General features: G+C 42.5%; 1 protein-coding gene across 1 annotated transcript in view; it reads left to right on the forward strand.

The window, feature by feature from the left end:
• KLHL1 (kelch like family member 1) overlaps nucleotides 1-24,754 on the forward strand; it is a 487,130-nt gene that overhangs the window by 404,471 nt on the left and 57,905 nt on the right. The window contains exon 9 of the mRNA XM_029603188.1: nucleotides 21,807-21,969. Within this exon, the coding sequence (XP_029459048.1) occupies nucleotides 21,807-21,969 (163 nt within the window). The remainder of the gene's footprint in view (nucleotides 1-21,806; nucleotides 21,970-24,754) is intronic.

Below are 24,754 nucleotides of genomic sequence, written 5' to 3' on the forward strand. Positions count from 1 at the left end.
CTCAGAGTAAAATAAAGAGAAACAAAAAAATATATATTTATCTTACTCGAAGTTGAATTCAACATAAGGTCATGCAAGAAACAGAATAGAATTGTTAATATTGTTTTAGTACTGCTAAATGTGAAAAGAAAAGTTTGAAAGCATTTAAAATGTCAGATTTTTGTCTAATTGTTATCTACTAGGGATGTGCAAACACCAAACCTTTTTGTTCGGGCTTCATTTTCAGCCCACTGCGGGAAATATTGTATTTCCCGCGGTTCGGGCCTTTGAAATTCGGGGGAACCCAAATTTCGGTTTAGTGCGTACTAACGGGATTAGTGCACGCTAACATTTTAAAGTTAGCGTGCACTAACCTGAAAATGAATTTTTCCTGAAATTTTGGGAAAAATTTGTTCAGGTTTCGGGGTCCCCAAACCACGACGAATTAGGCAATTTCTTTGAAATTGCCTAATTCGTACTGAACAAATGCATATCCCTATTATATACTGTTTTAACGATCGGGTTCGGATGGGGGGGGGGAAATCTGATCGTTATGAGATGTGAATTGGAATCGGTTCCGATTCCAATTCACATCACTAATTTTTTTAGTGAGGCCCGTGCCGATAAAAAAAAACCCACCCCGACCCTTTAAAATTACCCCTTAGCCTCCCCCCCTCTCCCGCCCCCCCCCCCCAAAACTTTTTACACATACCTGGTGGTCCAGGGGGGCCGCGGGGAGAGATCTCCCGTTCCCTCGCTATGAGCTGCGCTAAATAAAAAGGCGCCGATGGCCCTTTGCCCTTACCATGTGACAAGGCAAAGGTAGCGCCGGCGCCATTTTGAATATTGGCAATACGGCCCGCGTGCAGGAGATCGCTCCCGGACCCCCGCTGGACCCCCAGGGACTTTTGGCCTGCTTGGGCGGCCTCCTGACCCCCACAAGACTTGCCAAAAGTCCAGCGGGGGTCCGGGAGCGACCTCCTGCACTCCAGCCGTATTGCCAGTATTCAAAATGGCGCCGGCGCTACCTTTGCCCTCACTATGTCATAGGGGCCGACAGTCGGCTGACTGTGTACTATTTTCCCCTTTCTGTTATGCTCACCGCCCGCGGCAACCCTGCGGCGTGGCCCTTGTACCTTGCTGCGCAGCCTGCAGGACCCAGTTCTGCTTCCATGGCAGCGGTGGGCCACCGGCTCCGACCGTGGACCTCCGTCAGTGCCTCTGACTCTGCACCTCGTCTTGGGCCCTCCGGCCAGGACGCCCTCGCCAGCACCTCGGGCCTTTCATCATGTCCTGGGCCCTCCAGCCAGGATGCCTCTGCAGCTGAGCCAGCAACATGGCGCACTGCTCTAAGCATACGTGCGAGCACCATGCTGAGACCTTTAAAGGGCCCGGACCCCGGATGTTGACGTCATTTCCTGCTCAGTTTAAATTCCCTGGTTTTCTCTGAAGACTTTGCCTTTGCAACAGGTCTCCTTGGTTTACCTGTCCTTGGTTCTAAGCACTCGTTGCCTCGTCATGTCTTCATTCCTGTTCCAGTGTCTCCGGTTCCCAGTTCCTGTGTTTGTGTGCCTCCTCGTATTGACTGACCTCTGGTGCCGACTTCTGCTTCGCTTTGACCACGTTGCCTCTCTCCAAGCCTGACCTCCTCCAGCCTGACCACGTTGCCTCTCTCCAAGCTTGACCTCTGCCTGCCTGACCACGTTGCCTCTCTCCAAGCCTGACCTTTGCTTGCCTTCTCCGTGCCTTGACCATTGCTATGCCTGACTACGTTTGCCCTATCTGTGCCTTGACCATTTCTACGCTTGACCATGCCTGCCTTCTCTGCGCCCAGACCAACGCTACGTACAACCTTGCTATAGACTCTGATACGTTCTGAGTTCCACGTTACCTGCTTCAGCTTCCTTTGATTGCCAGCCTCAGCTCAAGTTCTTCAATGACTCTTTGGACTCTATCCATGGGACGGGGACTCCTAGGGCTTTGGCCCCTCTGTGCTCAGTCTGTTCCAGTTCCTCGGTGCCTGTGCTTCCATTCCACAACCCATTCTGGATAGAGCTACGCCATCTGCTGGCTGCTGTCTCTGGGCTGAACTGCCTACAAGCATTGTTCTATCTCAAGGCCTGCCTAAGTCCTGCCAGCAACAGCAGCCAAAGGCTCAATCCGAGGGGAACGTGGGCTGGTAAAGGTGAAGCTCCAGTGGCCTCTAGCTTCAGCCCACACCACCTGCTGACGGTGGTGTCCCATGGGCCCTTGCCTATGGGTTGCGCCAACTCCGCCTCAGCCCAAGAATCCACCTCCAATGCAACACTTTCTTGATTAGTATTTATTTGGAGCTACGCAGAAAGATTATTATGGAGGCTGGGTTAAGCTTTCGGGTATTTTCTAATGATATTCAGCTCTATAACCCATCAGAGTTGAGTCAAATAGCAGCATTGAAATTGTTAAATGGATGAATGAGCAGTATTTGCTTTGATAGCTTAAAAAATGTAGTTGTAACACTATTTTTATGATTATTTTATATCTGATATTACTATTTTATAGATAACTTAGATTTTAAGTATTGGTATGATACAAGACATTGGTTTTGTTTTTTTTAATTTTTACACTGTATTAGATGTTTTAGAACGGCACTGTTAATTTTTATATTGTAATCATTGGGTGCCTTATTTTAAACCATTGTGATGGTCCAAACTTATACGACAGTCTATAAAATTTTATAGACCGTTTATAAAAGTTTATAGACCTTAGTAAATAACATAATCATGTTATTTACTATGCATTCTTTGTTCATCTCCTTCTGCCTTTCCTTAACTATTTATTTAGTGTCTCTCTTAGTCTCAGCTATCCCACCCCTCCCTTGTTTTATGTAATTTCTATCTTCAGTTTGATGTAAACCGATATGATGTTCACACTAATACTGGTATAGAAAAGCTTTTAATAAATAATAAATAAAATAAATAAAAGTTTAAAAATTAAAAAAAAATTAAAAAATGTATATATAGAACAGAAGTTAAAGTTTAACCCTCCCAAGATGGAGGCGTTATGGCTATGGAAGTAAGATCTAGTCTCCCTGCCCTTCTATAACAGAATGATATTGCCATCCCATTGAAAGATCAGATGAAGAATTAGGTGTTGCGAATGTTGTCAGTGCTTGGGAGTGGATGTGACATTGAGCCCTTGGGCTATAGCACAACCCTGGGACAAAGCTCCAAGGTACACACCATGTGTAGGCAAGCGCATCTGAGCACGAGCTGGATAGAAGCTTGGAGACTTGGAACACTTGGAGAATTGCAACATTAAAGCCTCCACTGAAAGTGCATGCACAGGAGTGAGACCCAGCAACACAATGCTTGTCTCTGGGGTAGCCCTCCAGCTACTTCGAATGCCCTTTCAGATTTACCACTTGGGAATGGCTTGTGCATTGGGACAGATGAAGGCTGAGGACAATAGGACTCTGGAAACATGGGCATGATGAAGGCACTATAGATTTGGATCTTAGACAAAGGCACTGAAGACTTGGATGAGACGGAGTCAGTGGAAATTTGGACGAGATGAACGTGCTGAAGACTTGGATAAGACGAAGGCTTTGAGGGCGTCTAGCACAGCTGTACCCTACACAACCTGAAGGCTGGTTGCGGACCATGATAATAGCAGTGCAAGTATTGGGTTCATGATCAAGGTGGAAGCTGGAAGAAGACTCCGAAGACCAGGGACTGGACTCCAATTCAAGCTCAGACTGGTTGGATTTCCGGAGACTTGATCCAACAGCAAAGATTGAAGACTCTGGACAGAACTCAGGATGCTGAAAACAAGGAACACTAGACGAGGAACAAAGGCCAGGAGCAGGAACATGATGAGAGACCAGGAACATGAAGACCATAAATGATCACAGGAAAGGCCTTGCAAAGGCAACATTAGACTGAAGAAAGGCCCCTTTTATAGACCTGGGAGGATAACATCATCTGAAGGGGCTGCAGGGCTTTTCCTGCTGCAGTTCCTTTAAATCTCTGGCTGAGGTGTGCATGCGCGTACACCTAAGAGAAGATGTGGGTGGCCAGGCAGGATCAGAAGCTGGTGGCAGTCCAGGGCCACATGGAGCTTGGTGTCATCCCGGATGGAGAGGCCATGATTGGAAGGCAGGGCAGCGGATATCATCGGCACACCAAAGCCACGCCGAGAGCAGGAAGTGGTGGCATCTGTGGTTAGCGGCGCTTCAAGGCCATGCTGGAAATCAGCACTGGCATCGGGGGAAAAGGAGGTGAGAGTTCAGCTCAGGAGCAGCAATCGCAACATTAGATATTGAGAGAGATGCTGTATTGACACTAGAAATGCAGAGTTCATGTATGGTGAATTTTCTTTTACATACATCATTTGCATTGGATTTTCCCATTTTCTTCTCAGGAAGATTTTGCGCAGTTGATTTATACTCTAATTATATCCAGTCTGTACTATTGCAGTGCCTAGTATCTAGGATTACTGCAAAAAAAAAAAAAAAAAAAAGTACAAGGCATTTGCAGTTAGTCTAGTATTCTACTGCTAGGCTATTAGGGGGAATATCAGGAATATGTGGCTCCTAAGCTGCTGAAGCTCCACTGGTCATTTGTAAAGTTTCACAGATCACATTTAAAGCTATGATGTTAACATTTAAAATATGAAACAGAACAATCGTGTGAGGGAAAAGTAAAAACAGTCGCAGAAAAAATTATTGAAGTTCACATTTCTTTTTTTTCTTTTCTTTTTTTTTCCTTTTTCTGTAATTGGATTCCCATATTGTGGACTAATGGAAGGAAAGAAGAGAATATTAATTTTTTTATTTTCTTTCTTTGTCTCCTTTTCTATTTCAAGATTGTATTTCTTGAATATATGTCAAAAATTATAAATAATGAATAAAAAAATAAAAAAAACTGTCCCAGAAAGAATTATTGAAGATCACATTTCTAGATTTTTCCTTCAAACTTAATTCCATTCAATCAAAAAGGTAAAGTTTGTCCCCCAACATGGATCATGTTTCACCTTATGGCTGCATCAGAACAAGCAATGCTAAAAATAAACATGAAAAATTGTTTCTGTATATGTATAACATTATGCAATTAAAACTTCTTCAAAAAATGTATACCACATACCTAGGACATTTCTCACATGCAACATATCAAACGTGGCCATCCATTATATTCAACTAACAAACTACTCTGGCACTAAAATTAGATCCCTTTACACATGGCACAAAATGGTGGACTGGTATCATGTGACCTTTTCACACTGTTTGAAAGAGGATTTAATTTTATCGTCAGGGCAGTTTGTTAGTTGATTATAGTGGATGGCCACGTTTGATACATTGCATGTGAGAAATGTCCTTCTAGGTATGTGATATATATTTTTGCAAGAAATTTTATTTGCATATTATTGTACCTATTCTGAAACAGTGTTTTATGTTGTTTATTTTTAGCGCTGTCCCTCCTGATGCAGCCATGAGGTAAAACATGGGGTCCATTTTGGGGGATCAACTTTGCTTTTATGATTGAATGGAATTAAGTTTGAAGAAATAGAGTTTTTTTGTCTAGAAATTTGAACTTCAATAATTCTTCCTGGGACTGTTTATACTTTTTCCTCACACAATTTTTTGTTTGGTATTTTTGAAACATGAGGTGGATTACATCTAGTCTGTTCAGTTAGCATTTAAAGTCTTCATGCTAGGGAATGTTTGACCCCTTATGTCCCGAGTAGATTGTTGCATTCACAGGCAGGGAGCTTAAAATCGTGCCCTTTCCTGTGCTTTTCATAATGGATGGAATAACTAACCAATAAACATTTTATTTATTTTATTTATTTTGGTTTTTTTATATACCGACATTCTTGTAGAAATTACAAATCACACCGGTTTCCAGAGAACAAAAAACTTTGCATGAGAGCGTTACATGGAACAAAGTGACAAGTAACAATATTGAGCTAACAACATTCTCAAAGTAAATACATCATTCTCAAAGTAAATACATAGTGTAATTTGACAATTATTAACTAAATAAAATTTAAAAACAAAATATTTACAAACAGAAGTTTATAGTTTCTTAATAGCTTTATGGCTAATCATAACTAAAGAGATGGTGTTACGTGTTGGACCAGTTGGTCAAGGTTGGTCATTGTTGTAAGAGGAATCTCAATCAGGGAATGCTAATTTGAAGAGCCATGTTTTGGGTTTTTTCTTGAAAGACACAGGGGACATGGATCTTGTCTGAGATCTGGGGGAAGAGCATTCCAATTTGAGGGGCCGGCTGTAGAAAGTGTTCGTTTACTACAAGGGGTTTTCGCTAGTGGAACGTGTAGTGTATCTTGATAGGCTCCTCTGATTGGTCTATTCGGGTTATGGAAACATGTCTGAATGGTAAGCTCAAAAGGGGAGAGGTTGTGTACGGCTTTGTGAGTTATAGTGAGGACTTTGTAGAGGATCCTGTATTTGATTGGCAGCCAGTGGAGGATGTATAGGATGGGGGAAATGTGATCTCTTTTCTTTGTATTTGTCAGTATTCTGGCTGCAGAATTCTGCAGCATCTGTAGTGGTTTGATGGTGTTTGCGGGGAGGCCGATGAGAAGAGCATTGCAGTAATTGATTTTTGAGAAGATAATAGATTGAAGTACCAAGCGGAAGTCGTGAAAATGTAGGAGAGGTTTCAGCTTATTTAGTACTTGTAATTTGAAAAAGCATTCCTTGGTGGTGTTGTTGACAAATTTTTTGAGATTAAGGGCCTCATTTTCCAAGGAGTTACCGCGCGCGATAAATTCGCAAATCGCGATAACAGCCGTTAACGCGATTTGCGAATGCAAATTTGTAATTTGGTATTCAGGGGGCAGAGTTGGGGCGGAGCATATGTAAAGCAGGACACAGTTATCGTGTGCGGCGAAACAGCCGCAGTGTTAGCGCGGCTAATAGCTACAACCCTTTCATTTGCGTTACATACTGCGCTAGAGGGCAGTAAAGGTTTATTGCGGTGCACGACATTTCCGGACAGCCTATTTCAGGCTCCAGCATGTGGGAGGGAGGGAGAGAGAGAGAGATCGAGAGAGATCCTTCCTATAATGCCTATGCCCTAGACAAGTATTTGTATCCCTATGGGATGGCCACCTAGTAACTCGAGGTGGGGATTAGGTATGAGCGTAGGGGGTTGGGGGCCACTTTCGCATTCAATATGAGACCTACGGAAAGAACAGTGGTCTCTAGTGAAGATTTGCTGGCCGTCGGAGTGAGGAAACTCACTCCAAGAAAAGATTTGGCCAACGTTCTCTCAACCTAGCTTGATGGACACTCTACCTGGGCAACAACAAGCTAGGTTGAGAGAATGTTGCCCAAATCTCTTCTTGGAGTGAGTTTCCTCACTCCGACGGCCAGCAAATCTTCACTAGAGACCACTGTTCTTTCCGTAGGTCTCATGTTGAATGTGAAAGTGGCCCCCAACCCCCTACGCTCATACCTAATCCCCACCTCGAGTTACTAGGTGGCCCTCCCATAGGGATACAAATACTTGTCTAAGGCATAGGCATTATAGGAAGTTTCTCTCTCTCTCTCTCTCTCTCTCTCTCTCTCTCTCTCATAAACTGAAACAGGCTGTCTGGGAATATCATGGACCGCGATACACCTGCCGGACACTTTCGTGTACTGCGATGGTTCATTGGTTGTTTTATCGCGGTGCACGATGTTTTCGCGATTTGTGACTCCAGTTCCGCGAATGGCGAAAACATCGCGTGCAGCGATGTTTCCCCACTGCACGAAAAATGCCTTATTTGCATAGGACACGCCCCCTCATGCGTTACCACTGCGATATTGGAAAATGAGGCCCTAAGTTGGTTGTCCAAGAGAACGCCGAGGTCTCTTATGTGGGGTGAGTAATTGAGGTTTGAGGGAGGTGATGCTGTTGGATCATTGATGAGAGGGTTGTTGAGATATAATGAGGAGTTCTGTCTTGGTGGTGTTTAGGACTAGGTTTAGACTGGAGAGGAGTGTTTTTATTGACTGGAGGCAAAGAATCTTATGTTCCTCTAGGTACTCCGAAAGTTGATTATAAACGATCTTCTCCATGAGTTTGGCAATGAGGGGTAGATTGGCAATGGGGCGGAAGTTCGCAGGGTCATCAGTTGGCAAGTTAGGTTTTTTTAGAAGAGGTTTTAGAGTGGCGAGCTTTATTGAGTCTGGAACTAATCCTTGGGTAAGAGAGCAGTTGATAATATCTGCAATAGGTTTAGCAATTGTGTTGGGTATGGCAAAGAGGAGGTTTGAGGGAATAATGTCTAATGGGTGTGAGGAGGGTTTGAGTTTCTTCAGGATGTTTTCAATTTCAAGTGAAGAAGTAGTCTCGAAGACGTTGAGGGTTGCAGTTCGTTGGGGGGAACAGGAGTGGGGAGGCGGTGATGCTGGGTTGGATGAAGATAGTGGGTCGATAAGGTTGATGATTTTGTTCTCGAAGTATTTTGCAAACTCTATGGCTTTACTAAGAGCTTGGTCATCTGGGAAAGTCGGAGGGGTAGGTTTAGTGAGGGCCGAGACGTAGGAGAACAGTGCTTTGGAGTCAAAGATGAAGTGGTGGATTTTTTTGGCGAAGAAATCTTTTTTTGTTTTGAGAATAGTGTTTCTGTAGGTGTTTAGGGTTGCTTTGTAAACAGCCAGGGAGCTAGAAGAGGGGTTTTTTCGCCATCTGTGTTCTTTATTTCTGAGGTCTTGCTTAAGGGACTTTAATTCAGGTGTGAACCACAGTTTCCTGTTGTCCGGAGAAGTGTGTAGTACTTTTGTGGTGAGAGGACATGTTACTTCTGCCACTTGGTTAATTATTTTGAACCAGGACGAGGTGGCAGTGGTTGCGTCTGATAGGTCCAGATGTGTCAGTTCTTTTGCCAGATGGTCACTTAGGAGATCCAGAGAACAGGGTTTTCTGATTTGTATAGTAGAATTTGGGAAGGAGAGTGGAGGGGGGTGTAGAGTCTCGAGAGAGGTAGTGATGATCTGATGGTCCGACCATGGGACGGGAGAACAGGTGGGTATGGATGAGAGCGAGATGCCTTCATTAATGAAGATTAGGTCTAGTGTGTGGCCTGCTTTATGAGTAGGGGTGTTAACGATCTGGGTGAATCCCATGTAGGCGAAGGTAGATAGGAGGGTCTCACAGTTGGCAGAGTGTGGTAATGTGTCCACGTGCAAATTAAAGTCTCCCATTATTATTGCTGATGTGTCTGGTATGAGGTGTTTTGCAATGTATTCAATAAGGGGAGAGGGGTCGGCCTCTAGTAATCCTGGTGGAGCATAGACAAGGCAAATTTGGAGGTGACTGGATTTGAAGAAGGCGCATTCCAAGTTGGAAGCTGAATTAGAGTCTTGCAGGGATAGCCTTAAACCTTTTTTTGCTGCTGGAAGGATGCCGCCTCTTTTTTTGAGTCTTGGGATTGAAAAGATGTCATAGATTTGCGTGGGTAGTTGATTTGTTAGAACCGAGTCAGTGGTTTTTAGCCACGTTTCTGTGATTGCACAGATGTCTGGTTTAGATTCAAGGAGGTAGTCATTAAGGATGTGGGATTTTTTGGAAAGCGATTGGGCATTAAACAAAGTTAGGGAGAATAAGGATAGGCCCAGTAGTTGTGTGATGGGTGAGATCATAATAGGAATAAGCCGTTTTTGGTGAATGGTGTGGAAAGCTGAGTGTTTGAGTTGGTTTCTGGTGAGATACCTAATGACGGGGATGGGGAAGGAGGGCGTCATTTGGCTGGAAGAAAGACTTGATACAACGATGCGGTGTGTAGTAAATCCTGGAGGTCCGTTCAAAGAAAGAAGTCTGTTCAAAGTGCAGAAGTAGATACTAAATAGGGAGTGGGAGGCACTCAGGGGCTGCACAAAGGGGCGCACATATGTCATCTTAATGATTTGTGGACTTTTATGCATACTTTGAAAACATATTTGTTTGCACCCAATTGCTGTCCCTCTTGTAGATTCTGATATTTTTCTCCTGATGATGTAATATTATGATATATGTGTTGTATTTTATTGTGTATGTTATGTTGTTGAATTTTTGTTTTTGGGTTTTCATAGAAGGATGGAGAATAAAACAAAAAAAAATAAACAAAATGCTTATCATGGCCCTTAATAATTTCCTCTTATTCCTTCAGCATGTCACAGTTTCTTTTCTGAAGAAACAAAGTTGCTTTATACAAGTTAGAATGGAAACCTTGATCCTACATGTAATCTGCCAGATCTCTTCAAGAGTTCTGGCTTGAGGTCAGTAGACACTGGACTAGTGATTTCTTGAATTGTGCAGGGGATGGGAACCCTCACTAGTATCACACCAACATAGGCTCGAGCTATTGATAATGCTGCACCAGTTGATGATCTGTCCTTCTACCTATCTAGCTCTATTGGCCCTGCAGGTTATAATAATTGACTCTCCTCCCCGCTGTTCTCTACCAGAGTGTACTGGACTGAAAACCATATATAACTCCCAGAGCACTGCTGATCTCAACTATCACACTAGAAATAAACCAAACCTGAGAATCCAACTCTGTAAAGAGATCCAGTAAATTCGCTGACATCAGCAGTGGGGATGGCGTGTGGTCTTTGGAGCTAAGGAAGACCTAACTACTTAGGAGGTCATCCACCAGTAGTCTTCCCAGTTCTCCTGAGGATGGACCCCATGTTCCAGATATTACTGCCTGCTAAATAAATTAATCCATAGTGCTGTACATGAAACAAAACATTCTCTGAGATAAGATCTTATGTATGTATTTGTTCTGTTTTTTTTTATTATATATTTTTTTTTATTTAGGCCTCCCAGAGTGGTTGTTCTGGATTGGGTAGAATATTAATATTTTAAATAAATATATAAATCTATTTATCCTTGCATTTCACCATAATACAGGCAGAATGCAAATTCATATGGCTTTAGAGATGTCAACTAGTGGAACTCCAGCAGCAGAAATCTAAAAGATGTCTGCTATTTTGGTTCGACCCAATTTGGGTATACATTTTTTTTTTAGATCATTACTGGCATGCTTCTATATATTTTGAGGGTCATTTTATAACATCATGGATAACCAAAGCAGCAATTAGGCACATAAATTATGCCAATTTTCAGACAAACTTACATGCGTAGGTTTGCTTTGAAAATTATCCAAAATAAGAAATAAAAACTCATCCACACAAAAGTACACCTTCTCTGTGCAGGGTGAAACTTTTATGAGTTAAATGTAATGTGCATACATTCTGAAATCAATAGTAGGTGCCTAAATCCAAACTCTGCTGCCTTGGAATACCTTAGATTTTTGTGCACATAAAAGTTTGTGCCAAAATCAGTTATGCACACACTTTTATGAGACCAAACCTCGCAATTTAATAGCAAGCCATTTGTGTGCATAAACCCTATTTTATATCCGTAAATGGCTTTTAAAAGTATTTCCTTCTTAAGTAAGCTAGAGAGTGCAAGCACCACAAGCAGCTAGGGCAGTAGTCAATCACTTATTGTCCTCCTGCTTCCTTTAACACGGACAGGCTGGGTGCCATAGGAAAAAATGAAGATGACTACTAAGCAGGAGGGTCTTGGGAAGTGATATACAATCCTGGGATTGTTTGACTGATATGTACCAGATTTTCAGAATAAACATTTGCACGTGGTTGATGAAGGGTGGATCAATACAACAAGTTTAGATTTTCTTAAATGTAAATCCTTTTCTGTTTGTGTCTTTGGTTATCAAGTTGTATCTTTCCTGCTTGTAATGGTGAAAGATCTTCTTTCAGTAAGAAAATTGGGATGTTGCTGTGAGTTCAATATAGTACTTACTAATTATAAAATATGAAGCAACAGCATCTAAATAAAATACTTTAGAACAAAGCAGCTTCCTTTAATAAAAGGTAAACATATGATAAATTGCCTTTGCCTACATATATTCATACTTTTTTTACATTATACAAATTAAAAAGTCTGTATTATATTATATTAAGACTTTAGATTTATTTTGGTCATTGTTTGTAAATTCATCCAAGGTATTGTGTCCAGGGGAAAATATGTAATTAAATCAACATTAAAAGTGCACCACAGACTTGAAAGAAGGCACAAACTAATCCTGGTGTTTACTCCACATTAAAAAGACAAACTTTCAGTTCCAAATTAAGCCTGCTTCTGTAATTGAATTACATAGTCTGAGTCTGGCTGAGGATGTATTTAGAAGTTAGGCCTTTAGTCAACGCAGAGTTCTCACACAGACACCCATCACATGATTGTAACTATTGTGAGAATAAGTGGTAAACGCCAGTAGCACAGAATCTGATGTGAGTGTATTAGAATTAGAATTACGAAGGACATCATGCATTTCTGATTACATAGGTTCAGAAATACAGCTAGAAAGGATATAAACTGGAAGAGGGACAGGCAGCAAGTACTAAACTGAAGAATGATAAAGCTAGAGGAGAAAAGAGATCACTTCCCGGACATGATAGTGCAGACTGGAAATGTAAGCTTTGCTGTATATATATACATATTTAGGTATTCTCTTTAGTAATTATCTGAAATTAATTCTTCTGTATTATCTGATTCTATTTATTCTCTGTTCTAGTTTCTTAATGCTTAAATCAGTTATCAGAAATACCTGAAACCACGATGTACTGAGTCAGAGAATGAGTTTGAGTAATTTTATGGTGAATAAACTCCTGGGTTTAAGCCCCCGGATATAACCCCGAAATTATGGGCCTGTTTTTACATTGGGTAAGTTCCCAAAGTATAGTTCTGCTGGCATGCAGGCAGAATCCTCTTGGACAAAACTCATAGAAGTAGATTTTAAAAGCCTTGTGTTTGCAAAAAACAGCCACATATGCACGTAAGTGGGCCGTGTGGGAGCTACATCAATTTTAAATAGCCGGGAAGGGCATCTGTACATTGATATATGTGTGCCCAGAAAAAGTAGGCAGGGCATTCCAGAACCAACTGACACATAACTCCTAATTTTCCTTAGCCAGTGTGCATAACATATGTGCACCACTTTGCTACAGCTCCTTGGTGGGGAGAGAGAGAGACTGTTTAAAAGGCTCAGTCTGATACTCTATATATGGACCATTCATTATAAGGGGGGGCACTTTTAATTGGGGTGAGTTTTTGGGAGGTGGCTTGGGGTTAGGGAGAGTGATGTTACAGACACATTCAGAGGATCCATTGTAAAACTGACATCAGTGAAGAATTTTAGACCTTATAAGTAATGAAAAGAAGTTGGTTTGTACAATGCAACTAGCAGACACTGCAGTGTACAATTCAACTCCTCTTGAAATATACAAGTGTGACAGGGCAGATTTGTTTATTTTGGTATCATATAGTTTAGTTTGTGTTAATGATTTCTCTTGTAATCTGTAGAACAAGGAATGGAGGATAAGAAGACATTTGGGTACAGAATATTGTGTATTTAACTTCAACATCATATGGTCACAAAAGGTGTCATTTGTTATGTGTCAAGAGGACATTAAAGTAGAATTAAAAGGAGAAACCAAGGCAAAGTATATTTTAGAATCTGCAGCAATATTTGAGAAAAACCCATGAGGTTCTAATAACATAGCAGACTTAAATTCTTTTGGAGGATATGATTTCTAAAAGTTGAATTTTAAAAGCCCAGCATGCACATCAATTAGAGAATGCATGAAGAAATCAAGCTCACGCATATCAACTTATTTTAAAAAGTGCCAGGTACGTATGTAAATGCTACTGTGCACTAGAGATGAGCTTCGTTTTTTTCTACCGGGTCGTTTTTTGAGTCGGATGCTTCGGGGTAAAATTCGTTTTTACTTGGTTAGTTTTTTGGAAAAACAAACAAAAACTAAATAGGGAAAAATGAAACCGGCCCAAAAAACGACGCGGGAAAACGAAGCTAAAAAATACCCACCCCAAGCATTAAAATTCACTTTAATACATTAAATACATCCTCCCTCCCACCATCCCGATCCCTCCCCAAGACTTACTAACATCCCTGGTGGTCCAGCGGGGTCACGTGAGGGATTTCTCCCTCCATGCCGTCGGGCTGTCTGGCCTGCCTTGATCAAAATGGCACCGATAGCCTTTGACCTACTATGTCACAGGGGATACGGGTGCCATTGGCGCAGGCCATGTGACAGGGGCTGACCAATGGCACCGGTAGCCCCTGTGACATAGTAAGGGCAAAGGCTATCGGCACCATTTTGATTACTGGCTGCCGACGGTCAGAATTCAGGAGGTCGCACCCGGACCCCCGCTGGACTTTTGGCAAGTCTTGTGGGGGTCAGGAGGGTCCCCCAAGACTTGCCAAAAGTCCTTGGTGGTCCAGCAGGGGTCCGGGAGCGACCTCTTGCACTCGGACTGTCGGCTGCCAGTAATCAAAATGGCGCAGATAGCCTTTGCCCTTACTATGTCACAGGGGCTACCGGTGCCATTGGTCAGCCCCTGTCACATGGTAGGAGCACAAGATGGTGCCAATGGCCATGTGACAGGGGCTGACCATTGGCACCAGTAGCCCCTGTGAACACAGTAGGTCAAAGGCTATCGCGCCATTTTGATGCAAGGCAGGCCCGAAAGTCAGAAGGCACGGAGGGAGAAATCCCTCGCGGGACCCTGCTGGACCACCAGGGATGTTAGTAAGTCTTGGGGAGGGATCGGGATGGTGGGGGGGGGGGTTGCATTACAGTGAATTTTAATGCTTGGGGTGGTTTTTTATTTAAAAAAAATAAAATGTGCCCCTCCCCCCATACAAACCCGAAAAACTAATTTTCCTCGTAGTTCGGGGAAAATCAGTTTCGGGATTCGGGGTCCCCGTCCCACGACGAATTAGGCAATTTCGTTGAAATTGCCTAATTCGTCATAAACGAGCCATATTTCTACTGTGCACACATCTCAAAATTTTCCAAAAGGGGCAGGGCATGCACATGGTCTGGGCAGGGCATGGGCACTTTGGGGACTGGCTCAGAGATGTGCGAGTAAATACTTATGTGCCCCAGTACACGCCAAGGTCCCCTGTCATGTAACTTTACTTCTTCTATGGATGACGTGTAAGTTATAAAATAAAATATTTGAGTCGTTTTGAGGGGTTTAAAGGGTCTGGGGTAACTGGGGAGAGTGTACGTTATCAAACCAGGGGGAGTTGGAGGACCTGGCTGTTATATGAACGAACTAGTGGATACATTGGTAAACTGGGAATGGCGTGAGTGTGCACCCCTTTTAAAATCCACCGACGTTCATGGTAGAAGTCAGATTTGTGCACCTTTGTGCATGCCTTGTTAAAATCAGGCATACATGTATGTGCGGTCAGGCTATTGTATAACATGTGCATATACGTAAACTTCACAGTTCCCAAAGATTGGAAAAAACAGAGGACAGCCTTAGTGTGGCTGTTACTAGATATTACAAGAGCCTGGCTCCAGCAACTCAGTACATTGATAGATAAACTAAAGCAAGAAAACTGTGATAGACTAACACAGGAAAATTTATCTGATACCCAGTCAGCAGAACAGACAGCAGTATGAGGAGGCATTATCTGGACAATGGGATCATAAGGCTGATTTGATTGAGAAGCTAAACATTGCTAGCACCCACAATGAGCCTTTAAAGTCGGAAATTATAAATTTAAAGAAACAGTTACTCGATAAATATAAATTGAGATAGAAATTCTCTGGAATCACTGTAAGTCTGTATGCCCTCTACCTGTAACCCCACCCCCACCCCTCAGAAAGACATGATGAGAATGAGAGAGAATATGATATAGAAATCACTGGGAAGAGAGGAGAAAATAATCCAGCAGAGAAAGGGCGTGAGGATGTATCCACTGCATGCATCCATAACAGGACTTTAGCCTGTAGCTCTGTACTTGATTAGAAACCCCTTGGGTAAAACTCAGGGTTTGCAGTAATAACCCAGAATAGCTTCTCTGTCTTTATGAAAAGACATTCCATTGTTTTCTTCAATCAGTCGGACTGAAGCTTAACTGAACATTCTAATGCTTATGCTGTAGTGTATAAATGTCTTCTAACGTATAAAATATTCACTTAGCTCAAATCTAATATATTTCTATTATTCAGTTTATTAATGAGGTAATCAATAAAATATATTTAATGCTAATACTTACTAATGGTTCTTTCTACACACTCTAAATTTGAGAGAACATACGGCTGAATTTTTAATCAGCCATGCGAGTAAAAAACGGGGCTTACGCGCGTGGCTGGGCCTTGCGCCCACTGCGCGCATTTTCAAAGGGGCCCAAGCACGCACGTAACTCCTGTTACACGCATTCGTGCCGGGCCAAAGGAAAGGTATGGTCCGGAGGGGTGGGGAAGGAGGCAGCCGGTAGTAGTACAGCTGCCATTTGCCGCTGTGCCGGGGAAGGGACTGCCAGCGTGTGCATGTCGCTTGTGCTCCAACAGAGCAGTAAGCAACAAAATAAAATAAAAGAAGGTAGGAGAAAGGGTTTAAGGCGAGGGGAGAAGAGGAGAGGAGAGGGGAAGGGGAAAGGAGATTAGGTAGGGGGGTAGGGAACTGGGGAAGGCCAGAATGTGTCGCCGCACAAAAATTGTGGAAGTCTCCCCCCTTGCATGCGCTGCCTACATATGCGGTTTATAAAATCCAGCGCACAACCCCCAAATTTTATAACATGCGTGCGCAAGTGGTGTGTCCATGTGTGCGCAAGCACACACATTAAAATCTACCCCTCAATAATCAGAGTCCCAAATTTATAATTGATTGGATACAATTCTGGTTAAGTTAATATGATAATAATGAGAAAAATGCACTGATTAGAGCAAAATGGTGAATATATTTGATCCTCAGCCATTTAAATAAGCACTTAAAACATTCAGACTAGGAAAGATGCCAGTGATATTTGTTGAGGGTATTCTTAAGCTCTGTTACCTTATGTACATTACATTTGTATTTCAGAAGAAATACTGAAGAAGTTGTGTTCACTTCCGCGAAATGTATTCCACAGCCTCAGAGCAGTTCTCTATGAAGTGCAATATGATAAAACCAATGCATAGTTGTGCCACATCATTTTACAGATATTAATTCTTTTGCATGTGTCTACCATTTTGAGTGAAATGTTATTGATATTTCATTGGTCAAGAAATATATGAATGTAAGCATTCTCCAGAAATTGTTTGTTTACCGCATGGAAAATATTTTCCCAATAAAAATTAGTTTCTAATTAATATCTTAAATGTTACAAGCAAGATAATATAGAATTTTCTGCCATGTTTGTTGCAGCAAGACTCTACATACTACATGCTCATTAATATACAACCATTAAAAAAATGTTACTCTTGTATGAAAGTTTGATTAAAAATGATGTTAAGATGTACTAAAATTTGTTAATTCTTGCTTTCACCCAATTTCCAAAAAATTTTGAAAATATCTCTTGTTTTCTCATCATGAAACAGAGTCAAAAGTATGCTTGTGACTTTCCAAATTATGTGAGATTTTTCAAATCAGCTCAGATGGGAATTTTATGTAACATAGTTGACTATGGATTTTTTATATCTCCTTACTTTTTATTGAGGACTTTACTGTCATGTTTACTACAGCATTAAACTTTGCAGCTACTAGATTAGTTGGCTATCTTTATACTCAGGATTCTGTCATAGGAGATAATAAAAGGATAATAAAAGTTAAGATATTATGCATTAAAATTTTTATCACTGAGTGTACATTCTTCATGTAGCAATCCTTGTGACAGGTTTCATGACAACCATCTCAATGAATAATTATCAAAATATGAAATATAGAAACAGAAATATGAGTTCTGGAAGCATAAACAAAAATACTACAGTTTATTTATTTTAAAAGATTTGTATGCCACACACATACACAATTTAGCTCGAGGCCCCTCTTTCTATATTGCCTGGTTATTGCTGTAGGGTCGAGTGGCACTTTTTTTAGCCAAAGTCCTCAACCCCAATTGCACTACCTATAATAATACTGCTTCTCTAGTTTTCCACAGCCAGCATAACTCTCCATGAATAGCTCCAGCTTACTGCTCCCAAAGGCGGCAACGTCTTAAACATAATCGCGGGCACACGTGTGCAAGTTTGTCGGCCCGCGCCCTGGGATGCGTCCATTTTATAACATGTGAATGTCTATGGGTCGTGTTATAAAATAACCTGACCGTGCACACAAGGTGCATGCAATTTTAAGTGGACGTGCACTTATGCATGCAAATCCCACTTCTACCACGTAAGTGGGGGAATTTTAAAAGACACATGCACTGAAGTCATGGCCTGTTTTGCCACTTAATTCCCAGTTCACCCAGTTAAGGGATAGGACTTTTACCCTCCACCCCACCCCACCCAGTTTATTAGCCCTCATTTGCCCCAAGCCTTAAAACCCCATTGATCTGTTTAGGGTTGGGTTTTTTTGTTTTATGACTTGCAAGCCATCAATAGCAGAAGTAAGTATTTACGCGCAGATTTCAATGTGAAATCCAGGAACGCCCATGCCCTGCCCAGACCACGCCCACACTCAACCCCTTTTTTGGAACGTTCCATTTGTGCATGCAGCAGAAGATATGCACGTACTCAGGTGACTTTTAAAATCCACTCAGCACGTGCTGGCCAGACATATTCGTGTATCTCCCGGTTTTGGCATGTCAGACTTTTCAAATTCACCTTAAAGCCAACAGTTCAAGATCTGTTGGTCCAAGGGCCTTGATTTATAAGTTATTAATTATTTATTTATTTAATTCTTTTTAGTGAAATGAAAAAAAAATCATGAAACCCTTTAAACACAACATAGTAAAAAATGGGAAAAAGTTCCACTCTAGAGCTTTGCCCCATCTAATGCTTGCTACACTTTTATTACTGTGTGTGCATTATTCATGTAGCAATCCTTTTTTGATAGGTTTGCCTATGATATATTTGACTTTAGATTTTTGGATAAAAATTGCTACCCGTCCCCCTAGAACACTAATCAAGCAATTTAGAAAGCTGGGGGGGTTTGTAAACTGTAGTATGAAGGCTGAATGTAACCCACTTTGAAGCACTTAAAAGTGGAATATAAATCAAATAAATACATATTTTTGTTATGCTTATACAACTCATATTTCTTTTTCTATTTTACATATTTTTATAATTATTCAATGAGAAAGTTGTCATGAAACCTGTTAATAAGGATTGCTACATGAAGAATGTGTTGCACTAGAGGTGGACCCTTGGTCAGGTGCAGGATTGGTAGGGCCCTCTGAGGGATCCCAGAGGTCGCCTGCCGCCAAGAGGCAGAGCACCTGAGAAGACAGAGGCTAACAGAAACCTCACCAATAATGGTCCGGGGGCTCCGCGGGTTGAGCCCTTGGATTCCCAGTCCACCTGGGCTTAGATGGGCCTCTGGGGGTCTCCTAGAGAGATGACGGAGAGGTGTGCCCACCAAGAGAAGAGGTGTGCAGCTGTCGAAAAACAGGTGAGCTAGACCGGAACAGAGAGTACCGGAGACCACGGGTATGAGGCAAGAACTGAAGGTCCTCCGGACAGGATAGGCAGCACCTAGTGGTCTAGCTCGAGGAAGGCCACAGACAGCTTCAAGGCAGGTGGACCTGGTGGTCGCAGGAGGAGCAAAGAGAGTGTCCGAATGGAGTGTAAGGGTCAAAGCCAGGGTATCCATCCGAGGGTGGTCAGCCAAAGCAAGGGTCAGTTCCAGGGATCAGTCCAAGCATAGTCAGAGGTAAGTAGAGGTCAGTTCCAGGTATCGGTCCAATCGTGGTCAGAGGCAAGCAGAGGTCAGTTCCAGGGAATCAGTCCAAGCGAGGTCAGAGGCAAGCCAAGGTCAGTACCGGGTATCAGTCCAAGGAGGTACTACCTGGGTAGCGGAATGTGGAACAAGACTCAGGAACGAAGGAACTCAGGAACAGACACTGGAACAGGCACAGGAACGCAAGAACACTGGAACAAGCACAGGAACAAGGACGGCAACTAGCTTCACTCGAGGTGACGACCCGTTTGCCAAAGCAAAGAGTGAGCAGCTCAGCCCTGCCTTATATGCAGGGCTCAGGTGATGTCATTGCCAGGCGCCGCAGAGCAGCTTCCCACCACGGCACCTTTAAAGGTTGGCCTGTTGCGAGCGCGCGCCTAGGGGTGGGGCTAAGGAGGCCAAGGCCGCGGAGCCCCGACACAAGCCATGCTATGAGTTCTGGGAGCTGTAAGGAGACGGAGACGTGGGCGCCGGGTGTCTGGGGCGCAGGTGACTTGCCGCGGCAGCCGGCGAGGAGGGACCGGGACTCCCGGAGGGAAGAGAGAGATGAGCAGGCCCGGCAGTGGCCTTAGCGCGGCCGGGGCGCGAAACAGAATGCATACACAATGAAAACATTTTTGGGAATATTAGAGAGGGCAATTCTCCAGAGGGTTTTTTTTTCTGTTTTTTTAATATGTTGCATTTGATGGTTTTATCTAGTTATTTTTATTTTTATATTATGTATCTTCTATAGAAGATATATAAAACTTGTGTGGTTCACAATGTCATGTCTGTTTATAGCCATCGGATGGCACTTGGAACATTGGAATGTGCACCATGCAAAGGCAATATGCTATGTCTGCAAAGCCCTGTCTCCCTGGCTTCCACATTTAGGCACTGATACAGGTGGGCGCACACACACACACACACACACACACGCACACAGTAGTTCTTCGGATGTACATATTTAGCATCCATACGGTAACACATGTGGCTTTCACATTTTCCTAGTTATACCTTCAACAATATCACTGGCATTTTTCCTTGTCTGAAAGTTTTAAGTACTTAGTTAAATGGCCAAGGATCACATATATTCACCAGTTTTGCTTTTCTTGGAGCATTTTTCTTACTAGTTTGTTAATCTATTTAAAGACACTTCTAAAGAAGCATCTTATATTGTCAATGTGTTTTTCCTGATGCTTAAATTATTTTACAATTTTTATTATGAAGACACAAATTATCCATGGGGGAAGGAATACAGGAAATCATTAGTCCGATTCAATTAATACTTCCAGATTGTTGATGAAACATCATATAGATAGATAGATAGATAGATAGACTCCTGGTATTTTAAATTCTTAGTTTTGGGAGTATGTTTTCCCTAATCATAAATGCCATTTCAAAACAGCACTTGAAAGAGGAGGCAGTTGGTACGGGCAGTTCTCTGAATTACAGGGTCATTTATCAAATCATGTTAAGGCATTTTTGCAAGGCGTTTTCTCATGCGAAAAATGCCTTAACACATGCGATAAGCACCATAATGCTTGGAGAGATGCAAATTTTTAAAAGGGGAGGGATTGGGGAGAAGTCAGGGATGGGATTTCCGTAAGAGTGGGCTGGCTTCACAAAGACATAATGCACAATCTTGCACAGTTTTAACGCCGAAAATAGCTACACCTTTTTCAATTGCGTTAAGCTGTGTGATATCATGCGATATGCCTATAACACAATTTGTTATTCTTTTCACAAATTCTATTTTGGGCATTTTTAGGCTGGGGAGGGGCCTGAGATGAGGAGAGAGAGAGAGCGCCTGCGGGGGTGGCACCATAGTAAGCCGCTATTTATGCTACTATAGTAGGCCCACCTGGTAACTCGAGGTGAGGTTTAGATAGTAGTGTAGGGGTTAAGGGCCACTTTTACATGCAAAGTGAGATGTACGAACAGAACAGTGCACTCTTGTGAAGATTTGATGTCCTTCGGAGTGAGGAAACTCACACAGAGATGACATTTGTAAAATGTTCTCTCAACCTAGCTTGATGTTGCCCAGGTTGAGAGTCCATCAAGCTAGGCCCTAACAGTCAGGCAGATAAATGTTATTGCTTCTTCTGCTATGAACTTAAGAAAATAAATTCTTTCTCTTTTCCCTTATAGGAGTTACAGTACTTGAAGGACCTATGTATGCTGTGGGTGGTCATGATGGCTGGAGCTATCTGAATACAGTAGAGAGGTGGGATCCACAAAGTCAGCAGTGGACATATGTTGCAAGTATGTCTACAGCCAGAAGCACTGTTGGAGTAGCAGCATTAAATGGCAAGTGAGTAGGGTATACCTGTACTTGTCAAAACTATCTGCAATAGCTTTGGCAAAATAAGTGTACTGTATACATAGATATATATATATATACTAGCGGTACCCCGCCACGCGTTGCAGTAGCAGAGTCAGGTTCTTTTCCCTCCCTTCCCCTTGCTCATTTACCTCAGTCACTCACCCCCCCCTTCCCTCCCCTGTCCCCACTCCAACTCTCTCCCCTCACACTCACCTCTCCCCTCATTCTCCCTCCCCTCACTGTCACTTCCCCCCACCTACTGCCTACCCTGCAGATCAGAAAACTTTTGTCTTTCTATTTCTGTGGGAACCCCCCCAAAAAAACACAATCCCAACCTTTTAAATCAAATAATAACCCCCCACCCTCCAGCCCCCTCCCAAGACCTGGGAAATTAAAATTGTTGGTGCTACATGTGGTCTGTCCCTGGGCGTCTGTGCGCGTTATGTAGCCAAATAGGGGAGTGCCTAACCAAATTTGCACTCCCAAATTTGTTTTGTGGTCTGGGGAGGGCTATTTTGGTGCGTTCCTGAGATTGTGCAAGTTTAGTGTATGTATTTGTGTGTGAACCTCCCCTTCCCCCAAAAAACAACCCTATGAGAAACGTTCTCTTAAACTAACCACCCCATACTCTCCTGCCCCCCTCCCCCAGCCCTGCGAAAAACAGTAGCCCACCCCCCTGCCCCCCCAGAGTTGCCGAATGAATGAAACCTGCCCCCCTTGTTACCCCTCCCCAAGATGTTCGCAATAAATTCATTACCACCCCCCACCCTCCAGACCCCCCGAGACTTGATAAAAATGTCAGTCGGTGGAGTGGGCGTTCAGGAGCGGTCCGGGAGCGATGTATTGGCGTTGGTCCGTCGGCTGCGAGCACTGAAACGGGTTCCGACGGCCCTTTGCCCTTACTTTGTCAGTGGGGTGGAGCAATGGCAGCGGTAGGTCCTCTGTCATAGTAAGGGCAAAGGGCCGCCAGCTGCCAGGCCTGAAAATGGCACCGAGAGGCCCTCGCCCTTACTATGTCACATGGGCTACTGCTGCCATTGGTGTCCCCGAGTGGCATAGTAAGGGAAAGGGCCGTCGGCGCCATGTTGATTGCTGGCAGCCGACGGCCGTAGTGCAGGAGATGTGTCCCGGACTGGTCCTGGCCCTCCGCTGGGGCCTCCTGGACTTCTGTCAGGTTTTGTGTGTGTTGTGAGGGCCTGGGAAGTAAATAAATTTGGCATGTGTGTGGGGGTGTGTGAGGAGGGTGGTTTTGTGTGTGTTGAGAGGCTGTGGGAAGTAAATCAATTTGGCATGTGTGTGGGGGGTATGAGGAGGGTGGTGGGTGTATTTTATCTGTAAAGGAAATAGTTATCTTCCGGTGAAAAAAAGTGCACGAATGTGTTAAAATGGAAGTGAAACGTGGACCTGGACTGGCGAAATGATTAGTGTAGCATGTGTTAGTGTAAGGTGTAACAGATGGCGTAACAGATGGCGTAAGGTGTAGTGTGTAAGGTGTAATAGATGGCGCTTACTTCCAGCAGATGTCGCTGTTTTCTGGAAAAAATCTTTAAACCTATTTTACCTGTCACAGGTGTGACATATCTGTAATGTAAGTACAGAAGAACCTTCCTGTATGCGAAATGAATGTTTCCAAATTTGAAAGCAATCGGTTCAGTGGTTTCTGAGATTAGCGATTTTGTCCAAACTATTTAACATTTTTATTTACCTAGATATTCTATGACAGAGTCAGGCTACCAAAAGCTATTCTCAGGCCTCAGGACAAACAAAATATTAGCGACCTCTAACATTCAAAAATGTAAATTTTACCTTTCTTTCCTGCTCTCGGGACTTTTCAAGCTTATAATATTATCAGGCCCTGTGGGAACTTCTCTAATTTCAAACCCTTCAATTCTTCCTCTCCCACTCTATCCCCCACCCCCTCCCTAAATTCCTTCAAAATCCTTGTATTCAGGCTTAATTGGAATGGTAAATGGAAACTGAAAGTACACTTCTAAAGTTTTCTCTCTAAATAATATGTTTCAATGTCATTTTGATTGTATCGTGTGTGCGTTCATACTTTTATGCAGAGAACTGTGCAAATGTGTATAAAGCAGCAGACAATAGCTGAAATATACATTGCTATATAAATGTTAACTATTATGATATAATTGGCAAAAGTCTCAATAAATTTTGTTTCTGATCCTTTCATAAAAATGTGGTAGAAAGCTAACAGTACTGAATCAAGCTATACTTTTCTAACAGAAATAAATACATGTTTAAATAGTAAAAAGCTCTTCAGTTCTTTTGCCTGGTATTGAAACTTCTTGTTTGGTCCATCATACATTAATTAGTTCCAGTGGGAATCAGAAACCTGAAGTTAGAATACTACTGAATGAATCCATACAAAGCTTGAGTTTTCTCTGGCTCTGTCTTACCAATACTGTCTCCTGTAGACCTAATATTGTAGGGTATGTTGGTTAAACAAAAGATTCTTTAAAATGTTTTAAAGTTGTTCTTGTATTCTTTTAAACTGTTCATATTGTAAAACATTTTTTTTTCCTTAGACATTTCCCTGGGGCATACTTATAAATATGTCTCAGCTAAATGGTTTTAGATTATTGTGAAACAGAATAGCAACAACTTCTTTTCATTTCTCCCTTTATGTATTGAAAAAAAGTACTATATTTTAAGTATAAATCATTGTATGTGAATTATTTCCAGTTGCCTAAAGCATGCTGCCTAGCATTGCTAATTCTAAAGCACACTCCACCCAACCTCCCTTAAAAGGGAGTAA

Source organism: Rhinatrema bivittatum, chromosome 5 (assembly GCF_901001135.1).
Source record: "Rhinatrema bivittatum chromosome 5, aRhiBiv1.1, whole genome shotgun sequence".
Classification (NCBI taxonomy): Eukaryota; Metazoa; Chordata; class Amphibia; order Gymnophiona; family Rhinatrematidae; genus Rhinatrema; species Rhinatrema bivittatum.